General features: G+C 37.5%; 1 protein-coding gene and 1 long non-coding RNA gene across 9 annotated transcripts in view; one reads left to right on the forward strand and one right to left on the reverse strand.

Annotated features, from left to right (window-relative positions):
* LOC127499119 (uncharacterized) overlaps positions 1–19,112 on the forward strand; it is a 61,063-nt gene extending 41,951 nt beyond the window's left edge. For all 3 annotated transcript variants that reach the window (XR_007926049.1, XR_007926050.1, XR_007926051.1), the window contains one exon: positions 18,397–19,112. This is a non-coding gene — a long non-coding RNA (uncharacterized LOC127499119). The remainder of the gene's footprint in view (positions 1–18,396) is intronic.
* ston2 (stonin 2) overlaps positions 4,430–20,682 on the reverse strand; it is a 33,030-nt gene continuing 16,777 nt past the window's right edge. For 3 of the 6 annotated variants that reach the window (XM_051869240.1, XM_051869241.1, XM_051869242.1), the window contains 4 exons: positions 18,901–19,083; positions 10,244–12,115; positions 8,286–8,488; positions 4,430–7,022 (listed from right to left, as the gene is read on the reverse strand). In XM_051869240.1, the coding sequence (XP_051725200.1) occupies positions 6,945–7,022; positions 8,286–8,488; positions 10,244–12,115; positions 18,901–19,083 (2,336 nt within the window). In that variant the 3' untranslated portion in view covers positions 4,430–6,944. Of the gene's footprint in view, positions 7,023–8,285; positions 8,489–10,243; positions 12,116–14,250; positions 14,487–14,581; positions 14,747–18,489; positions 18,630–18,900; positions 19,084–20,682 lie in introns of those variants that run through there. The other 3 variants (XM_051869243.1, XM_051869244.1, XM_051869245.1) reach the window with 3 other exon arrangements.

Genomic DNA, 20,682 nt, shown 5'->3' on the forward strand with positions numbered 1-20,682 from the left:
TGATAGATAGCCGAGCCTAAGAACCAGTTTGGGAATCAAAGTCTTTTTTACAAATGAAATGTCATGAAAATGTTTGAACAGTCTTGGTGAATTATTGGTGAGACTATAGAGCTCTCATTAAGAGCTAAATTTATGAACTAATTCGAAGTGATGGCGGTTAAATTGGTTATATTCTCTGTTTCTGTTTGGTGCGGCTGTGTATTATCGCACTCCTTGTGCTGTAAAGACAGTGCCTGTGTCTCAGTGTGCATACTATCCATCCTAAGTAGTAGGCTTAGGCTATGTGACGTTAGTAATATTCAGTACTATTTAGGGTGGATAGTATGCACATTGGGATGCAGGGAGTGTTTTTTTACGACGTGCTGGGGAAGTGATCAGCTGGCAGCTCCCTTATCATGCAGACCTGATCCTCTGATTCATAATGAGAAGCAGGACTGCTCGCTCCCTGGGTTGTTTCTGGATATAAACACTTCTGTCATCTCTCAATGATATTTCATCTCATTCACTCATATTTTCCTGTCGTCATCATCTTAAGGTCTGTAAAATGCACAGACAAAATATTACAAACCCATAGTAGTATTGTTGCTGTTGCAACATTAATGCAAAGACTGATAGTTAATTATGTCTTAGATTAATAATTTTATTGGGTCAGGATTAGTTATAACATGCTTGAATGTGGGATGTAATGTCATGAGATGAATACATGCTATATATTTTTAAAACGTATTAAACTCAAAACAATATTATGTATCTCTCACGACTTTATATCCCGCATTGAAGCATATATTGAGCAGGGGAGTTGCTGAATGAGTAGCTGTGTAGCCTATACTGTATGACAGTTAGTGAAATAAAACCACCCGCCTATGAGGGGCCGTATAGGCCATAATTATTGAAAAGCCTCTTATAAACATTAGTGAAAGGAAAAACATTGTTCAACCTTAGTGAAATTCATTCATATGCATTACTGAAAAGACTCTTACAAACACTAGTGAAAACATTAATCAGACTCAGTGAAATTCATTCATGTGCATTACTGAAATGAGAAAAGATTTCAGTAGATGATGAGAGCTAATTTCACTAGAAAAGGAAGCTGTGGCCGCACTTCCGTTTAATTTGGCGCGTGTCTCACAAACTCTTTTAGGCAATGGCGGATAGTCGTAATGAGTTGTATAGGAAACCAAACACCGAAAGTGTGACAAAAAGGCGTGCTTTTACAGAGCTTGGTCGCGCGGCCCGGTCCACAGAGCACGCTCCGCACTGACATGTCATAGGCGCGGCTCAATGGACCGGCCACACGACCGACTCGACATCGCAGGGAAAACATGTTTACTAGCACGTAGTGCCACCGAATGGACAGCGCGGCGCGAGCTCTATAACTGCACTGTTTTGTCCCACTTTCGGTGTGAATGGCTTTACAACTGTATAGGGGTGTAAGAAAATATCGATACACGTGAATATCACAATATTATGTTTGACAATACTGTATCGATGCTCAAAAACACTGTTCCGATATTTATTTATTTACATCCAAGATTCGTGGCTTTATGTTCGATTTAAATCAGAGACTGTATAAAACCCAACCGCTAGATGTCAGTGTTATCTCAGAACGTAAACTGACGCGGAGCCGGAGAAGCGCAAGGTGCATCGCTAACGTTAGCATTAGCAAACCCAGCTTACAAGACGATAGAATTATTCCGCTCCCGCGGCATACAGAGCTGAAGTGTGGACTCATTTTGGCTTCACCTATAAAGAAACCACTAAGGAGATCGACAAGAGTCAGTTGTTTGCAAAATAGGCCATGTTAAAATTCAAAACTCGGGAAACGCACTGAATCTGAGTGCTCGCTCAATATCCCGACGCCATCCGCGCTGCTGAGAGAGGCGTTCGATAGAATATGTAATATGTACTGCGCGTTTTCCAACACTTTATACAAGACTGCTTTAAAGCATGCAGCTTTACAGTATTAAATATAAAACAAACAGACATTCAGTCATGAAATGGACTACACACTTTCTGTTGTTAAAAGGTTTAGAAATTAAAAACTGCTATACTGTAAACCTTCAAAACATACATCTAAAGAATCCTGCAATCACTTTGCTATACATTTTCCCTTAAATTGCACAAAATGATTAGTTATATAAATGATACTGTATAAAATGATATATATAAAATGATACTGTATTGATTAAATAAAATAGTTTGTCCGGTTTTATGCATATGGTGGGGTGTTCTTTATGACGTTTTTTTCTAAAATTAGATCCTCTTTCTAAAAAAAAAAAAAACAAGAAATATCGCAATATATCACCTTTCTTATGGTATCGCAATTTATCACAATATATCGTATCATAACCCCTGTATCGTGATGTGTATCGTATCACCAGATTCTTGGCAATACACAGCCCTACAACTGTAACGACTATCCGCCATTGCCCAAAAGAGTTTGTGAGATGCACCAAATTAAACGCTCTAGATCATCTACTGAAATCTTTTCTCATTTCAGTAATGCGTATAAATGAATTTCACTGAGGTTGATGAATGTTTTCCCTAGTGTTTATAAGTCTTTTTCAGTAATGCGTATGAATGAATTTTACTAAGGTTGATCAATGTTTTTCGTTTCACTAGTGTTTGTAAGAGGCTTTTCAATAATTATGGCCTATACAGCCCCTCATAGTAACAGCTCTAGTGTCTTAATTGTAATTATTGATTAAAAATAAGACATTTCTCAGGCAGTAAATGTGGATGTGGATCTTTCAGATGAATTTGAAGAGTGCTAGTCTGGTCTTGTCTTGGTCTCGGTTTAGGTGGTCTTGACTACAACACTAATGCAGATTTCACTCGTGTTTGTAAGAGGCTTTTTCAGTAATGCGTATGAATGAATTTCACTGAGGTTGATCAGTGTTTTCACTAGTGTTTGTAAGAGGCTTTTCAATAATTATGGCTTATATACGGCCCCTCATACTATCTTGTCACGCTCATGTGACATTGCAGTTCTTCATCATGAAAGTTTATTATCTGCATGTATTTTAAAGCTACATGAGTTTAACCTGTTAACTGTCGCCCCCACTTTTTTTTTATAGACATGACAATGCACTATCCAAACTTAAATGGTTGTAATTCAAGAATACTTTGGAATATAGACATAAGGCTGGTCTTGTTTTAAAGAGGAAATTTGGCAGATTATTGTAGAAGTGAGAAAACTTATGTAAGTGAAACAGAAAAAAAGTTATAGAAGTTTGTTTATGAAAATATAAAATGTAAAAATATAATATTTAAATCTTTTATATAAAATATATATTTAACAAAACAAGTTTTACTCTAAAACTGCAAGGAAATCAAAGCCAAAAATCTGAACAAGTTGTGTTCCAAATTTCAGGTTGATATCTCAAAAAATGAGCTTTCAGTAAGATTTTGTTTTGGGCGCAGTACCACACTTTTTCACTAGATGACAACCAAGCTCCATTACTGACCATATAAGGGCGCCTCCATTTCCATATATGGTTTGAGTGATCTGAACCATATATTTCAATTATTTTCATACAATTTATGAAGTAGACATTCTATATGGAAGTAGTATGGGAAGTTTGGCAGAATTTGATATGAATTCAGCTTCTAATAAACATAAACAACATGTATGTGGGTTATAGAGCGCTGCCACAATCATAAATGTTTTTTTTTTTTTTTTTTCTATTAAAAACATTTTCAGACCTTTTTTTCTCCAAAAATTGAATGGATGTTATCTTTTGAACTCTTGGCATGAAACAAACATGTTTCAACCAATCTTTAATGATTTTTCATGTTCATCGCTATTTCAAAATAAAGGTCTGAACATGCCTTATGAGTATGAAAATATGCTTGTTGCAAATTGATAAATTACTGCTCCTCTGTAATGTTTTTTTGAAAATCAGTCACCATATATGAAAACTAGAGATTCCAAGCTTTCAAATGATATATAGTTTGTCAAGATTAGTTTAGGTTTAGTATAGGATATTACTGTTTTAAATATGTAATGGCTGTGGGCCCACCGGTGGGCTAATAGGGCAGAATCTGTCAACAGTCATGGGCGGGGCCTAAGCTTTTGTGACATCACAAAAGCTACAATCTGGAAATGCCTTCTGATGATCTGAATGTTGAGACAGTGCTTATGATTTATGGGGATTAAAAAAAAAAAGGAGTGGGTGGGTTTTTACCATTATAGGGTGGTTGTGTACACACACTGCCGACAAACATTTTGTTCAAACACCATGTAAAAGGGAATTTTGCATAATAGGTACCCTTTAATGAGCATGTCATTGAAAATCATGCTTTATATTGTGATCATAGTTCATATAGCACGTGTTTTCATTTTCAAACATAAGACAAAAGGCATGGACCATATAACATAGAGGCATACCATACACAACATGAAAATATAAGATAAATGGCAAGTAAGTAACATTCTTTTTTTTTTTAATCAAACGTACTTTATTGTATGCATGTCGTCCAGTTGAGAGATGAAGGTACCTGATTGAGTGATTGATGTTAGTGGAATTACAATTATGAGGACAATTAAAAAAAAAATTAAACACACATCCATATTGCATCAATTAGCAAAGCATATTTTTTTTAAACATTAACAAAGAATACCAACCCAGAAAAAAATAACAACAATCAATTTTGGAACAAACAAAAAACAAACTTAAGACATAATAAACAATCAAGGATACTAACAAATTATTTCTTTGCCAGATGTCGAAGTCGTTCTACTGTGAGTGTCATAACTAACAGAAGCTTATATATATATATATATATATATATATATAAATAATTATGGCAATTATGCTCAACGTCTCAAGCTATTTTAAGACTACACTGTAAAAAAAAAAATATATATATATATATATATTTTCATGATTTATCACAACATTTTTTTTGTCAAATCAACTTCAATAATTAATGTGGTTCAGATAACATAATATTTTTAGTTTCTGTTGATAAAACCAATCGCCTTCATTGTATTAACTCAAATTTTTAATTTCAATGAACTCAATTTTTAGGGCAACCAGGTAACTTACTTTAAGTTAAACCAACATTTTTTTTTTATTTATTTATTTATTTTTATACAGTGTATGAATAATCAAGCAAGCTTTCAGTGTAACGCTAGTGTGAACTCAGGGTCAGGTCAGATGAAAACGTGGCGGGTGATATTGTGTTACAGGAAAAAAAAAAAACCAATAATTTTAATCACAATTAAAACATACGTATTTTTGAAATCGTTCTTGGTTTATGCACAAAGAACGATCAAAGCAACTGCAATTCCCAAAACAACATGAAATAATAATGCTATTGAAATAATGCACAAATATTATTTGGGAAGTGTTATTTTAAATATATTCTTTTAAACACTTAATACTTATCAGTATAATGTCAACAACCATTAGTTAAATGAAGCAGTACATCATTACAGTAGATTTCACTAGTTTAACACAAAGTTTAAGCCCTCTTTAGTAATTTTGGACCTATTTAAATGTTAAACTCTGTAAAAAAAAAAAAAAAAAAAAAAAAAAAATACTCAAATTCATCAAGATGTGCAAAGTACAGGGTATTTGACATTCATGATCTATTTCCTCTCACAGAATACTCTGCTTTAAGACTTGAAGAACTTAAAAGGTTAGTTCACCCAAAAATTAAAATAATGTCATTTATTAGCGACAAGAATACATTTTGTGCACCAAAAAAACAAAATAACGACTTTCAACAATATATAGTGATGGGCCGATTTCAAAACACTGCTTCAGAGCTTCACGAATTGAATCAGTGGATCAGAGCGCCAAAGTCATGTGATGTCAGCAGTTTAGCCGTTTGATAGGAGATCTGAATCACTAATTCGAAACAAAAGATTCATAAAGCTCAGAAGCTTCATGAAGCAGTGTTTTGAAATCGGCCCATCACTAGATATTGTTGAAAAGTCGTTATTTTGTTTTTTTGGCGCACAGAAATTATTCTTGTTGCTTTATAATAAGATAGAACCACTGAACTCACATGAACGGTTTCAAATATGTTTTTAGTACCTTTATGGATCTTGACAGTTTCAATGGCTTTTCTCTCAATAGAGGCCACGCTGAGCCATCAGATTTCATCAACAATATCTTAATTTGTGTTCTGAAGATGAACGAAGGTCTTATGGGTGTAGAATGACATGAGGGTGAGTAATAAATGACATTTTCATTTTTGGGTGAACTAACCCTTTAACTCATTTGCAATTTGATTCTGAGTGTATAACAGATTAATTTAATGTGAATGATATTTTAATTTGGAATTTGTGTTGATCTAAAAAAAAAAAAAAAAAAAGCCTGTAAATGTAATTCAAATATAAATATTCATGAAAACAAATTAAAATGTGCTTATAAAAGACTCATGAACACAAATCTAAGGTAAACAATTTGCATTACTAGTACCTTTTGTTATATTAGAATGTAATTTTTAACTAGAAATTAGTAAGGGTTACTTATTTTTCTTCTAATGGAAAAAAAGCTCTGAAATGTGTTATTTAATGAGTCCCTCATTATCCTCTGTATAAAGTTAAATTAGCAAGAAAATTAACCTGGTAACCCTACACAAATGACTCTACATAGGCCAAAATATACAAAAAAATTTTTTTACACAAAATCTCTGATATCTGCAGTTCAGTAAAACAGCTGCATTGTTTCAGGCAAAGATGATTACATGACTTAATGAGATGATTGCAAGTTGGACATGAAATTAATGTGGAGATCTGCAAATATACTGTAGTGTTGCAAGGGATCTGTGGTGTGTTTTCCCTTTCTGCATATTGTTCTAAATATGTTTCAATTTCAAAATATTGTCCAAATGGGCAATAAATGTAAACGAAAACTACCCCAGTTCAGGGTTGAACTTTCTCTCGTCCAACAAGTGCAACCTGTGAACCTCCCTCTCTTCCTGGTTCCTCACTGATGAGTGCACTCGCCTGGTTGCTCATTTTGAGGACTGTCCAATGTGCTCTCATTCTTCTGCTCGACTGCCACCTACAGGATAACATAAGCAAGTGCATGTGATTAGTTGAGTAGTAGCAAATGCTTGCCACAAGGAGGCAGTCAATTACAAGGCAAAGAAGTTGGGAGCAACAACCTAATGTAAACGGAACAACCTAATCTCAGGCATCACCTGTTTCCACATGCTCATCCCATTTCAATCTGTCCGTGACTGACCTCACTGGGGTTTAGACACCTGCTGCCACTGTCCTGCCCTGCAGCTATAATGCATTTAACATATACAGCAAGATGCTTCATCAGCAGGTTTTTCTATCATTCCTATACAGAGGTTACAGGCAGAGTTTTACATTTTGTTCCTGCCGCCCTGCTGTTTGTTGCGCACCTCTGCTCAGTGATGAATCGCTCCCTGTGGCTGCTGAACAGTAATGGGAACAGATGTTTGTAGAAACAGCTCCAGCCACCTTAATGACATGTTTGAATGCAGTAGGGAAAACAAGCTCTGGCAGCTGACACAGCGGGTTGCTTGAGGGTGACAACTTGTCTTTCAGTGGTTTTGTCACAGGGTACATGACATTTAGTTCAGACCCGTCCCGAAGGGCTTGGCTTAAAAACCACCACTAAATAACCGGATTAAATTACCAGTTTTCTAAAGTGTAATTTTGAGGTTGAAGACAGGTGTATAACATCTAACAAGTTAGAAACATAGCTTTAATCACTGCACTAACACATATTTAGGGGAGAGTGGGGTAAGGTGTGTCAGTGGGTAAGATGTGCCAACCTTTAATCTAGCAAACTGCAAAATGTCATGTGACCATATACAGTATTTAAACCATTCATATATAGCTGCCTGTGATTGAGTACTTGATAAAAGTTATATATACACTATATTGCAAAAAGTTTTGGGACGCCTGCCTTCACATGCACATGAACTTTAATGACATCCCATTCTTAATCCGTAGGGTTTAATATGAAGTTGGCCCACCCTTTGCAGCTATAACAGCCTCAACTCTTCTGGGAAGGCTTTCCACAAGGTTTAGGAGTGCGTTTATGGGAAATTGCCCATTCAAAGCGCATTTGTGATGTTAGCGAGAAGGCCTGACTCGAGTCTCCGCTCTAATTCATCCCAAAGGTGTTCTATCGGGTTGAGGTCAGTCAAGTTCCTCCACACCAAACTCGCTCATCCATGTCTTTATGGACCTTGCTTTGTGCAGTCATGTTCGAGCAGGAAGGGGCCATCCCTTCACAGCTTACTCCACCCTTCCCTCACACACAAACACTCACACACATACAGAATACCTTATAGAGGTAATGTGATTTGTAGGTGATCCATTTTTTTAAGTCAGTTCTGTCCCCCACGGACAGAGAGCGAACGGTGGTTTTGGACGCAGAAGCAGAGGGCATGTCAAACTCAACCTCTACCAGGCACTCAAACTTAGAAGGCACCTCCCAATCTGAGCCCAGTTCCAAACGACAGAAGAATGTATGAGGATGTCCCAGTGCTACAAAAAAAGAAAACATCCACAACCGTATTAATGTTATGTATGCAATATTAATACAAATAATAAATTAATGCAAATTACTAGATGACATTTTAGATGAAGGACCTGAGCTGTGCAATGTATAATTTAACATTAGCATAGAACTGGCCTTGATTCTGCTAAAATTAACTGAAGAAAACTCAAGAAATGTCAAGTGTACCATACTTAATATCAGTGATGCTAAATAGTATTGGTTTGTGTTCATCTCGATGGTGACACATTTACAATATGTAAAAAATTGTAATGACCTTGATTAGCTTGTTCAGGTGTGTTTGATTAGGGTTGAAGCAAAACTTTGCAGGACTGTGGCTCTCCAGGACTGGAGTTCACCACCCCTTGTCTATAGAGTCCTATGAACTGCTTTTATGATACTTATATAGTGCTTTTTTTTTGTCATTTTAGGAGCTTGACAGACATTCTTCAAAATATCTCCTTTGTGTTCTATAGAAAAATAAATTTCATATGGGTTTGTAACAACACGAGGGTGAGCAAATGATGAACAAAATGAACTTTTTTCAATTTTTTTTCTTTGAAACAACTTGAGAAAAGAGAAAGAAAAAAAAGGAAAAGCTCATTGCACTGAATTGTAAAGCTCAGGGATGTCAGACACTGAGTCTGTGAATTAACAGATAATGACAGCTTGAGCTTTGTCTAACCAATCAGACTCATGCAGGGGGGAGGGGGTCCCTGCTGATGTACTATTGAAAAGCCTAAAGCGCTGGCCATTGACAGAAAAAAAAGAATTCCAGCCCTGGTCACAATGCAAATGCCATGACAACAGAAAATCAACAAAAAGGATAAATGATTATTTCTACACCACTGCACTTGCTTTGGGAGTCAATACTGCATTAATAGGCATGGCTTGTTACCACAGCCTTTTTAATGATTTGGGGGTTTGTGAGAATTTATTCAGCAGCATCAAAACATAAAAATCCTAAATCTACTTTGTATACTAATATTCTAATCATGATAATAGAGAAAAACACACTAAAATAAGAGTAGAATTCTCAAATATTGGCATTATTACAGTAACACTAGGAAAAAGTCAGACTTGTTGGTTCATTTCTTGACTTGATCAATCTAACCTCCATCTGATGAAATACAGCAGCTAGATAAAATAAAACAGCTCTGATGTTGCATAAGAGTTAGAGGAGAACGAGATCAGTATAACTTGAGAGCCCAGGTGAAAAAAAAGTACACTTCTATAATGTACTTAAAGTGCTCTGTTTTCACGCACCAATTTTGTACTTAATATACTAAAAATTCTTCTTTAGTACTTCTTAAGATAATCTTAAGAACACCTAAGTGTACTCAACTGTGCTATTTTGAGACACCATGAAATATGAACTAAAATGTGTTTTTAATATACTATCTCTGTATTTAAAAAAATATATTTAGTTACCACTTGTACCACTTGTGTTTAAGTACATTATAGAGGTGTACTTTTTTTTCACCTGGGAGTGCATCATGGCACTAATGCTATATCTAAATATTTAGATTTTTAGGTCAATAAATTGACAAAAAAAGGGAAGAATATGAGTACTCAGTGAGATCAATTGATTGATTATGAAAACAAAATAATTGTGTGACTTCTCAACTACTTTTTTAACTTCGAAACACAAGACACCACCTTGCATTCAAAACTTTTCAAAGTTCATTTCTGTTGTCACACCATTTGTCACCACAGCTACCTCAAATTCAGACCTAAGTTCTCACCTGAGTTCTTGTCAGGCAGGCGACTGATCCTCCACACCACAGACCTAAAGGCCTGTTCGTATTTAGCCGTGCCGAGCGTGACCCTCATGGCTGGTTCGGACCCTGACGTGCTGGTTGAACCAAAGCTGGCTCCTTTATTGAACCGAGCCTTCAGGGATTTCTCTCCCGTCACACTCTCGCGCCTAAAGTTCTTTGCCCAAATTTCTGGTATAGGGTAACGGATAGCAACGTTTTCACATGGTATTGAAGTTAAAGGATCCCGATTGGATGAGAACCCAGTTGCCATCACCAGCCAGGACTGCACCTCCACTTCTGCACCCCTGACACAAGCGACAGTTTTCAGGGTGAAGGGAAGGGTTTTTTCTGCGAACGCAGTGCGGAAACGCAGCAGTTCAAAGCGACGACCAACCGGAGGACTAAACGTAATGGCTCGGGACTCTGTGAACTCCAACTGGTCTGCACACTCATGCAGTCGACAATCCCGCAGTTGAATCCAACGTGACGTTGTGTTGGGAATTATGTCATGCCGAGAAACCACCTCTTTACCTTTGACCTGGACATCATTGAGGCCGATACTACAAGGTGGAGATCCATTCAAGAATGCTAGCATGTTCACTCGGGTCAAAACTAGTTGCTCCAAGATACGGCTGTCCCCTTTGGACAGAATCCCATAAAAGTTATCCCTCACCTCCACGTGGACTTCCTCCTCAGAGTAAGTCGTTGGCCAGTTGAGACCTTCTTGATCCACTGAGAGGCCTACAAGCCTCTCCTGCAGAGCATGACGAAAGCTCAAGAAGTCCTGGTAGTTTGTTGTCCCAAGCTTCACTACTTGCTCTCTTACGGGCAAATGAACCACCGTGACCTTGGGCTGGATCTTCCTCTTCTCCTTGTAAACCACATGGTCTACACTGATGGTATGAACCCGGCCGTTCTCATCGTAGTTCTGGAGCTTGGGTTCAGATATCTCATGCTGGGAGTTCAGCTGGAACTCTTTGAAGGGCTTTTCCAGCCCTCTCTCATAGAAAAGTTGCAGCTGGCCATTGTTCGTCAATCTGACAAATATTGGTCCCCAGTGACGTGAGGACATGATGTTCTTCTTTTCAGGGATGCGCAGGAGCATGGGCCAGCCTTCCTGAGGAGTCATGTGGTCTGGTTCGTAGGTGGAATCATCTGAGCAAACTTCATCCACCGAATCGTCTGGTAGTGTAGGACTACCGTCACGGTCAGGGTCAGAGATGTGTATATTCCTGAGTTGATCCAGACCATCTACAGGAAAGCCTGATGGGACACTATCTTTTCCAATTGCTGAGTCCTTCTGAGCTGAAAAAAGCAAAATCGATTCTTTTTTTATATCAGCATCTTGATACTCGAAGAACGGTGAGCTGAAGCTGGACACATTCGGTGCCTCTTGACACAAGCCAATACCTTGGGACGTTTTCAGGTCTCTTTTGTCAAAATAGGCACTGAAAGGGTTAATAGGAGAAGGTTGTAGGTTGGAGAACTCATCATCAAGGAAAGGGTTTTTTTTGTTGTAAGGGACGCTGTTTTTCGATAGTGTGTTATCAAAGGCTAAGATGGAATTGTTGCCATCAGGGGTCAAATCCAGGATGTGTCTCTGTGTCACCTGGCCAAAAAAGGAAGATGAAATCAAGTTGCTGTTGGCATCCTGCAGTGGAGAATTGAGGTTATCCAGTTTTATATTAGACGGTCTCCCTGGAGGCTGGAAAACTGAGTCCTCATCATCATCAAAAGTAACCCAACCGGTAAAATGGTTGGAGGTGACATATGAATGGCCATTACTGTGTTGGTCATTTGCTGTCCAGTTGAATGAATCCATGTTCATTCCTTCATCCTCTTGGCACAAAGAAGAATCTATCAATAAAAAAAGAAGACAAAGCCGTTTTAACACTTCAGATCAAATTTGAGCTCTCTGACATTTAATAATGAATACTTTTATAACGGAAGCATTCTCTCAAAGGAATTAACAAAAAAGGAAGGCACATGTCATATATATGAAAGGCAGGCAGAAGAAAATGGATGGCCACCTTGGTGTTTTCACTGTCCTTTGAGTTGAAACCTATTTCTGAAAAGTCACAATGGTTGGACTATTTTGGTCTAAATAAAAAATAAAAAACTGAAAGAGACATTTCCAATAACAGGAAGGAGGCAGATTCCAATCAACTATGATTCATAAGCACACAAACGTAAATACATTCACTCTCTTTCCACATGCTATGCATTTATTTCAAAATAGGTATATTAATATTTCATTAGAAGAGATGTAAGTGACTTCACGAAAATAAATTTTTCAGGTTGAGAATTGTTTTTTGCACTAGGATTAGTTTCAGGAACAATGGGATAGCTGAATAATCAATTTCTTTTTAGTCACACCAAGGTCACAGATGACAGTGGCTACACATCAGGAGTTTGAATTACTTTGTGCAATTCCCCTACTTCTTAGCTGCAAATAATTTGACTATTTACCACATTATAGACATTCTTACTGTTAGATTTTTTTTTTACCATAATCCAGAGTTATTTAAAGATTTAATGTAATTCCCATGCAGCAGTTCATCACAGTCTCTTTGGGCCTTCACTTTGATTCATTAAGTACATTTACATGCACTTTAAAAGATTGATTTTACACTAAAACAGTAATTCATCTTTTTAAAATGTCATATAAACATGTTTTATTTGAAACGAAGACAATGATTCGAAGACAATGTACCTTAGGCAAATATGTATAAAGAGTGATAGCAAAAATAATCATTCATTCATTAATGAATCCTGCTGTTCTCCTGGTAGTTTGAAATCAAGCTTCAGTTCTCCAATGCCAAATTAGAGGGAGTCTTTACCTGTTGCTAGGCACCAGCATTCCCCACCTCAGACCTACTTTCTCTGCCAATGCAACAAAGCACTCAGTGAATGGTCTGTCTCACATGCTGAAAACTGGCATGACTGCACTATGCAATGAGAGCATACGCACACCCAGACTTTGACACATGCTAACTCACAAACAACATTTTTTTTTTTAGGATCTGTAATATAATTATAGACCAAATCAAAAGCCAAAAACAACTAATACATTTATGGGGATCAATTGTACTTGAATTGTTCAGACTCTCTCTTCCCAGTCTCTTTAAAAAAAATAAAAAAAAATAAAAATGCTATTTAATGTGAGAGAGTGTGTGTACTAGGGCTTGTGGCTTTGTTAATCTTCTCATATTAGTTCAACAGGGTTTATCACACTACAAATCTACTCATCTGAAACAGTTACTATAACAAAGTAATAAAAGACTACAATACAAAACATGTGCACACACACAAGCGACATAAAGAGGCTCGGATTTTATCAGCCCTGGAGGGAGGAGGTTAAAAGATTATCTCAGCTCAGAAAAAAATGCAATGTCCCAAACATGAATACAGCATCTGCGCACCTCCAAAGCAAGTTTGTTCATGTTCTTACAGGAGCTACATCAAATCAGCCAGAGGGTGAGATGCAAATTGTAAGGTCACCATCAAGGTTCAACCAAGTTCAAGTTAAATTCACTAAAAAAAAAAAAAAAATCAAACAAATTTTTCCTCCATCAAATCTGCAGTTTAATTACAAAACATACACTGCAAAATTAGTTTTCTTCTACAGAATTTAATTGTTTTCCAGTAAAATAACAATATTTTAAAACAAGACCGATTTACTTTCTACTTTTAGTTACTTTCTGAGAATATATCTTGAATAGTTTTTTTTTATTTATTTATTTTTTTTTTTTATAACCATACTGGCACTTTTTTACTTGACGCATGCATAAATCAGTAACAATTTATTGAGGTTTATGCTTATAACAAGAACAACAGTATCCTACACAACTTTGCTTCTCAAGAAAATGTATCTTATTTTAAGATTTTTTTACTGGACAAAATATTGATCAAGAAAATTATTTTTTGCAGTATAGGTCTGTTCTACTGAGTAAATCATGGAAGCAAAAGCCTGTTGCTAAGCGTCAACTTACTGGTATTTCTTCAAACTTCCAGCTCCAAGTAAAACTCAGCATGGATAGAGTGCTGATCCTGAGGCTGTATAAGCTATGCCAAGTGGGACTCCAACAAATGCTCAAATCCCGCTTCTTTTTTAAAACAAACTACCCGATCTTAACATACAGAACTGAAAGATGAATATATGCTCAATCAGCAATAAAAGATGGCCAATTGTCCATGTTATACGATTCTTAAAAGAGGAAGGAAGAATGGTGAAAATCAAAACGCAATGTTGATCCACAAGCATTTATAAGCCAAAACTTTCAAAGCCTGTCACAAAGCAACAGTGCAAGGAAAGAGACTCACCAGTACAGCAGAGTCAAGAGTCCAGGTGCTAAAGAGAGGAAACAGATGGGGCACCAATTGTGAGGCTTCACTACGGCACCATGCAGTAAGAAGCAGGTCACATGACCTCCTCTGTCTATGGACATGTAGATGCCTGTTGGTCTGTCTGCCTCCTTCACAGGAGGAGTCTGAACTTTTTGACAGGTAGCTATCTTTACAGAAACTCTTTGCCACACCTCAAGAAAAGAAATGCATTCTTTGAAATACGATTGGTGGGAAGCAAGATCAGAAAGTTGCCCGCACTTTGTGCTCTCTCATGTTTGTCTGTAACCATGTGGAAGAGTGATTCTGAATATCCCGATTAGGTATGTGTCATATAAAAGAAGAAATTATGTGGAAATGTGATACTGAAACTGACTCATCAATAACATGATGGTGTGCAACAAACAACTATATTTATACAGCTACAAAATGTGCAAGTCAACTGGCATCTGACTGCAAACTAAGAGCTGAGACAAATGGGTAACAGCTTGTGTTTGTACTGATGTCCTGATCTTCTTTGAGATCGCTCAATCCTTTCCTACAGCACTGAGCTACTGACCTTTATTTTCCTGGTTTCAGATCAGTCCTTCTAAACAAACCTAGAGCATTAACAGGGGATTACTGCAGAATTTCCTCTACTACACATGCACCCATTCAGACTGATTATCGTTCGCATCAAATGAATGTATTGATCTCAAGATTGGCACTGTAATATTTACTTTTAAATGTCCATTTTTAAAAACTCAATCTATGCTTTCCATGAGGTATCCCATTTGAAACTCACCAAACTATGCTGGTGAGAAGCAGGCAGAGCTTTCCTATAATGTGAAACGGAGTGATAGCTGCAGGTGTGAGTCACAGGAGGCGGGTGTTTTGCGAGGACATTTGCAGGGGTCAAAGGTCAAAGTCAGTGAGGAAGCGTGCAAGATTCCCAGCAGGATGTGCTCTTAAACAAGCCGTTGCTCTACTCTATAACCTCTGTTGATCTGAGATTACAGTTAACTTCTGCTGTTCTCTGTAGAGATTTGCAAACTGACGACAATGCCCTTCTGTGTGGGCTCCACTGGATATGACAAAACCACATTCACACACGCTCTTTCTCTTCCTCTTTTGACCACACACACCCAATGCATCTCTACGGACAACACCACTCTTATGCACCACCGGAAATGGAATAAGAAGGAAATGAAAATGTGCATTGTATATCAAATGCACTGCACGTCCTGATAAAGAACATAGTCAGCCATCCGTGCCTGTGAATTAACCCAACACAAAGCTTTCATAAAGACCTGCCTTGCACCATACAGCTGCATAAATGTTCATATTCACTCGTATCCAATAGTCTCGACTTACAATGACACATTCATAACTACAATGTTTAATTCATGAATAATCGTTGTAAATCACACAAAGAATCCCTCTAAAGAAAACATTTGACATACAGTGCTTGAAGTACACACAAGCCAAGAACATTCACTCAAAAAATAAAATGGAGATGTGCAATGTGTACAGACAGTGAAAGCAGGTCAAACAATTACAGCGGAGAAGGGCTATGTACACAAATAATTAGCAATTACAAGCAAATTTACTTTCAATTCAGCTGTAAATAAACAATTGTGGACCAACACCCATGGGTCACATGGTAAAAAGAAAACAAACAGAACGACACCCTGCTGCCAGGATTTCAACAGTGAGAGCAGGAGCAAAGGCCGGTGGGTAGGTCTAATGGTGTCTCTCATAGACAAGCCATATGGAAAAACCAAAACCCCCCAAGACTTGTTAGTGATGATTGCTATAACTCTTGCAAATGGTTTAAAGAGCATGTAGACCATTTGTACTACAGGCATGAATGACACCTCAAATCTTCAGATTTGTAGAGGACAATGTATTCTGACATCTGGCCAATTCAATGGATAAAAAAAAAAAATCCCATGGATTTACTCTGAAAGAGCAACCCAAGCCATATCAAGAGACCAGAGGCCTGGGAATAGCATTAATTGAGTAACCAGAAAGCAGCATCCAAGTAACCTCTCAGAACACCTTTTTTCAACTCACATTTTCTTCAGAAAAAAATGTAGTTAGAACAGATTATTCATTCCGTTATGCTACTATCCAAAGTGACTTAAAGGGTTACCTATAATGCCCCTTTTACAAAATGTAATATAAGTCTCTGGTGTCCCCAGAATGTGTCTGTGAAGTTTCAGCTCAAAATACCCCTCAGATCATTTATTATAGCTTGTCAAATTTGCCCATATTTGGGTGTGAGCAAAAAAACACAGTTATTGTGCATGTCCCTTTAAATGTAAATGAGCTACTGCAACCTGCCCGCTTTCCAGAAGAGGGCGGAGCTTTAATAGCTCATGCTTCGGTTGCTCAACAACAACAAAGCTGGAGAATCTCACGCAGCCAAAATGACAATTGTCATAAACGGTGTTCAGCCTTACATTGTTCAAACTGTCAGACACTGATGGAGAGACTCAGGAAGAAGTTACAACTTTTAGAAAGCATCTGGATGATTCTGAATGGTTAGTGGATAAATTTATGTAGTTGCTGTGGAGTTGATTCAACTCATCGACTAGCATGTGCCGTCATGTTAATCTTTTGTGCAAATCCATCGTTAAATTGACCCTCGTTTGTGAAGCAGTCCAGCGTAAAATGATGCCATGGTAATAACACTCTACTACAACAACTCTTCCTCTTCTCTAAAGCAGCTCAAAATGGCCTCACGCCCTTCGTTGCGTGTTCTGGGGGGCAGGGTTTATGTAAATTTTGGGGTTTGTGATGTCACCAGCCCGGGAAGAAGCTCACTGTAGTCTCTACCAGCCATTTGTTGTAGTCCTAAAAAAGCGATTTCTGTAAAAGAAAATATCTCCCTTTGCATTGAACTTTGAGCGTCGTAACTTTGCAAATGTTGTTTATGCTCAAACGGTAACATTACACACTAACTGAAGTTTAAAAAAAGTGAAATAATCAAGGACCCTTTTAAAGTAGACTTATACTACCATTCAAAATTTTAGGGTAAGACTTTTTTTAATGTTTTTGAAAGAAGTCTCTTATGTTCACCAAGGCCACATTTATTTGATCAAAAAAATACAGTAAAACTGTAATACTGTTAAATATTCTCTATTTTACTATATTTTTAACATAATTTATTTCTGTGATGGCAAAGCTGAATTTTCAGCATCATTGCTCCAGTCTTCAGTGTCACATGATCTTTCAGAAATTTTAATATGCTGATTTGGTGCTCAAGGAACTTTTCTTATTATCAATGTTGAAAACAGTCATGCTGCTTAATATTTTTGTGTAAACTATTTTCTTCAGGACATTTATTTGAAAATAGAAATCTTTTTTTACATCATAAATGTCTTTACTGTCACTTTTAATCAATTTAATGCATTTTTGTTTACTAAAAAGTACTAATTTCTTTAAAACAAAATTGTATTGACCCCAAACTTTTAAATGGTAGTGTACATTATTACAAATAAAATTATTCGTAAAATGAATAAGAAAAAGTGAGAAGAAAAAAAGTGAAGAATATTTAATATTTTATTTTAAAGAATGTTCTTATCTTTTCATGATAAAACTCCAGTGCAGCTTGTAATTACACATTTGACTATTTAGTGTAACATTTTGCTTTAACTAACACTCAATATCATGCACTGCTATTCACTCCTACCTCAAGTGAAAATTCAGTTGCAGTGACTACATCTTCCCTCACACTCTGAGAAATGAAGCATGCTGCATTTTAATAAATAAAACCGTCTTAAGCACCTCACCCTCTCCTGTCTCCATAGAAACCCTGGTCTGAGTGAGCTATTGCCGGAGGGCTGAGGCGAGAGGCCCGAGATGGATCGCGTAGGAGCGCTAACCGCTCCGCCGCAAATTACCTGCGAGAGAGAGTGCGTCCTGCCTCAAATCAGCACAGCGTTCCTTCAGAGCCACCATCACTCACACGAGAGGAGCGTCTGAGGAGCAGCTGTCACAGACCGCGAGAATTTATTTGTCCCGATTCCTCCATCATTTACTCCTAAACCTGCCGTCTTTTCATTCCGCCTGCGTTCCTGGATGCGACCCTGGAGGCTGTGCTGAGCAACAGAAGGGATTTATTGATGGATAATTCAGCGTGTGAAGCATTTCCTGTGTGATTCTCACTTCCTTCTGTCTTCTCACGAGGGGACAGACTTTAATTACTGTTTGAGGCATTGGGTGAATATAAAACTGCCACTTACAGACGTTCGGATGATGAGAGTTACCCATTTATTAACTAGTAGGTATGACTCAGTGTGTGTGGTACTCACTAGGAGAGTGGGGACAGGAGGGTGTTTGACTGGGTGGCTCTTCGGTGTTAAGAGAGGGCAGGTCACAGGATGACGCCCCCATGCTCACGGAGCTCTGCTCCTCAGATTGGGTGGTCCAGCTGCTCTCTGATGGGGGAACGGTACTCCAGAAACTGGCTGAAGAGCAAATGCTGTGCCTGGGACCTGTAATAAAAAAGAAATGTCTTTAGAGATATACATTTGTGGTACATACAGTACTTATAAAATAACTGCCATCTTCACAAACAGGCAAAATTCTGGATGTAAAAAGAAATAGTTCATCCAAAAATAAGGAATTTGCTTATACCCTTAAGGGTGCAGTTATTGATCCAAATACAGTAAAATCTTGTGAAATATGATTACAATTTAAAATAACTAATGTATTTGAATGAATATATATATATATATATATATATATATATATATATATATATATATATATATAATATACACACACATATACATACAATTATTGTTATATATATATATATATATATATATATATACACACACACACACACACACACACACGATTACAATTTAATTTATACAATTTAATATACAGTTGCATCTCAATAAATTAGAATATCATGAAAAAGTTATTTTTTTCTGTAATTTAATTCAAAAAGTAAAACAAATATATTCTATATTTATTAGACAAAGTAAAATATAATAATTTTTTGTTTTCATTTTGATGATTACAGCCTGCTGCTCATCAAAATCAAAAAATTAGTATCTCAAATTATTAGAATATTTAATTTCAAGTTCTATTAAATTACCATTCTCAGGGTATAAATACTGGGTTTAGGTCAGTAATCCCAACAGCAGTCATGGGGAAGTCTGCTGACTTAACAGTTGTCCAGAAGACGATCATCAAGACCCTCTACAATGAGGGTAAGCCACAGAGGGTCATTGCTGAAAGAGCTGGCTGTTCGCAGAGTGCTGTGCCAAAGCATATTCATGGAAAGTTGACTAGAAGGAAAAAGTGCGGTAGGAAAAGGTGTACAAGTGAAAGGAATGACCGCAGGCTTGAGAAGATTGTCAGGAGAAGCCGATTTAAGAACTTAGGAGAGCTTCAAAAGGAGTGAACTGAAGCTGGAGTCAGTGCATCAAGAGCCACCGCACACAGATGTCTTCAGGAAATGGGCTACAACTGTCACATTCCACGTACCAAGCCACTTCTGAACCAAAGACAACGTCTTTCGTAAGACAAGTCTTACCTGGGCTATGGAGAAAAAGAACTGGACTGTTGCTCAGTGGTCCAAAGTCCTCTTTTCAGATGAAAGTAAATTTTGCATTTCATTTGGAAATCAAGGTCTCAGAGTCTGGAGGAAGAGAGGAGAGGCACAGAAACCATGTTGCTTAAAGTCCAGTGTGAAGTTTCCACAGTCAGTGATGATTTGGGCTGCCATGTCATCTGCTGGTGTTGGTCCACTGTGTTTTCTGAAGTCCACAGTCAACGCAGCCATCTCCCAGGAAATTTTAGAGCACTTCATGCTTCCTTCTGCTGACAAGCTTTATGGAGATGCTGATTTCATTTTCCAGCAGGATTTGGCACCTGCCCACATTGCCAAAGGTACCAAAAGCTGGTTCAATGACCATGGTGTTACTGTGCTTGACTGGCCAGCAAACTCGCCTGACCTGAACCCCATAGAGAATCTATGGTAGTATTGTCAAGAGGAAAATGAGAGACACCAGACCCAACAATGCAGATGACCCGAAGGCCGCTATCAAAGCAACCTGGGCTTCGTTACACCTGAGCAG

This window comes from Ctenopharyngodon idella, chromosome 17 (genome assembly GCF_019924925.1).
Source record: "Ctenopharyngodon idella isolate HZGC_01 chromosome 17, HZGC01, whole genome shotgun sequence".
NCBI classification, from domain to species: domain Eukaryota; kingdom Metazoa; phylum Chordata; class Actinopteri; order Cypriniformes; family Xenocyprididae; genus Ctenopharyngodon; species Ctenopharyngodon idella.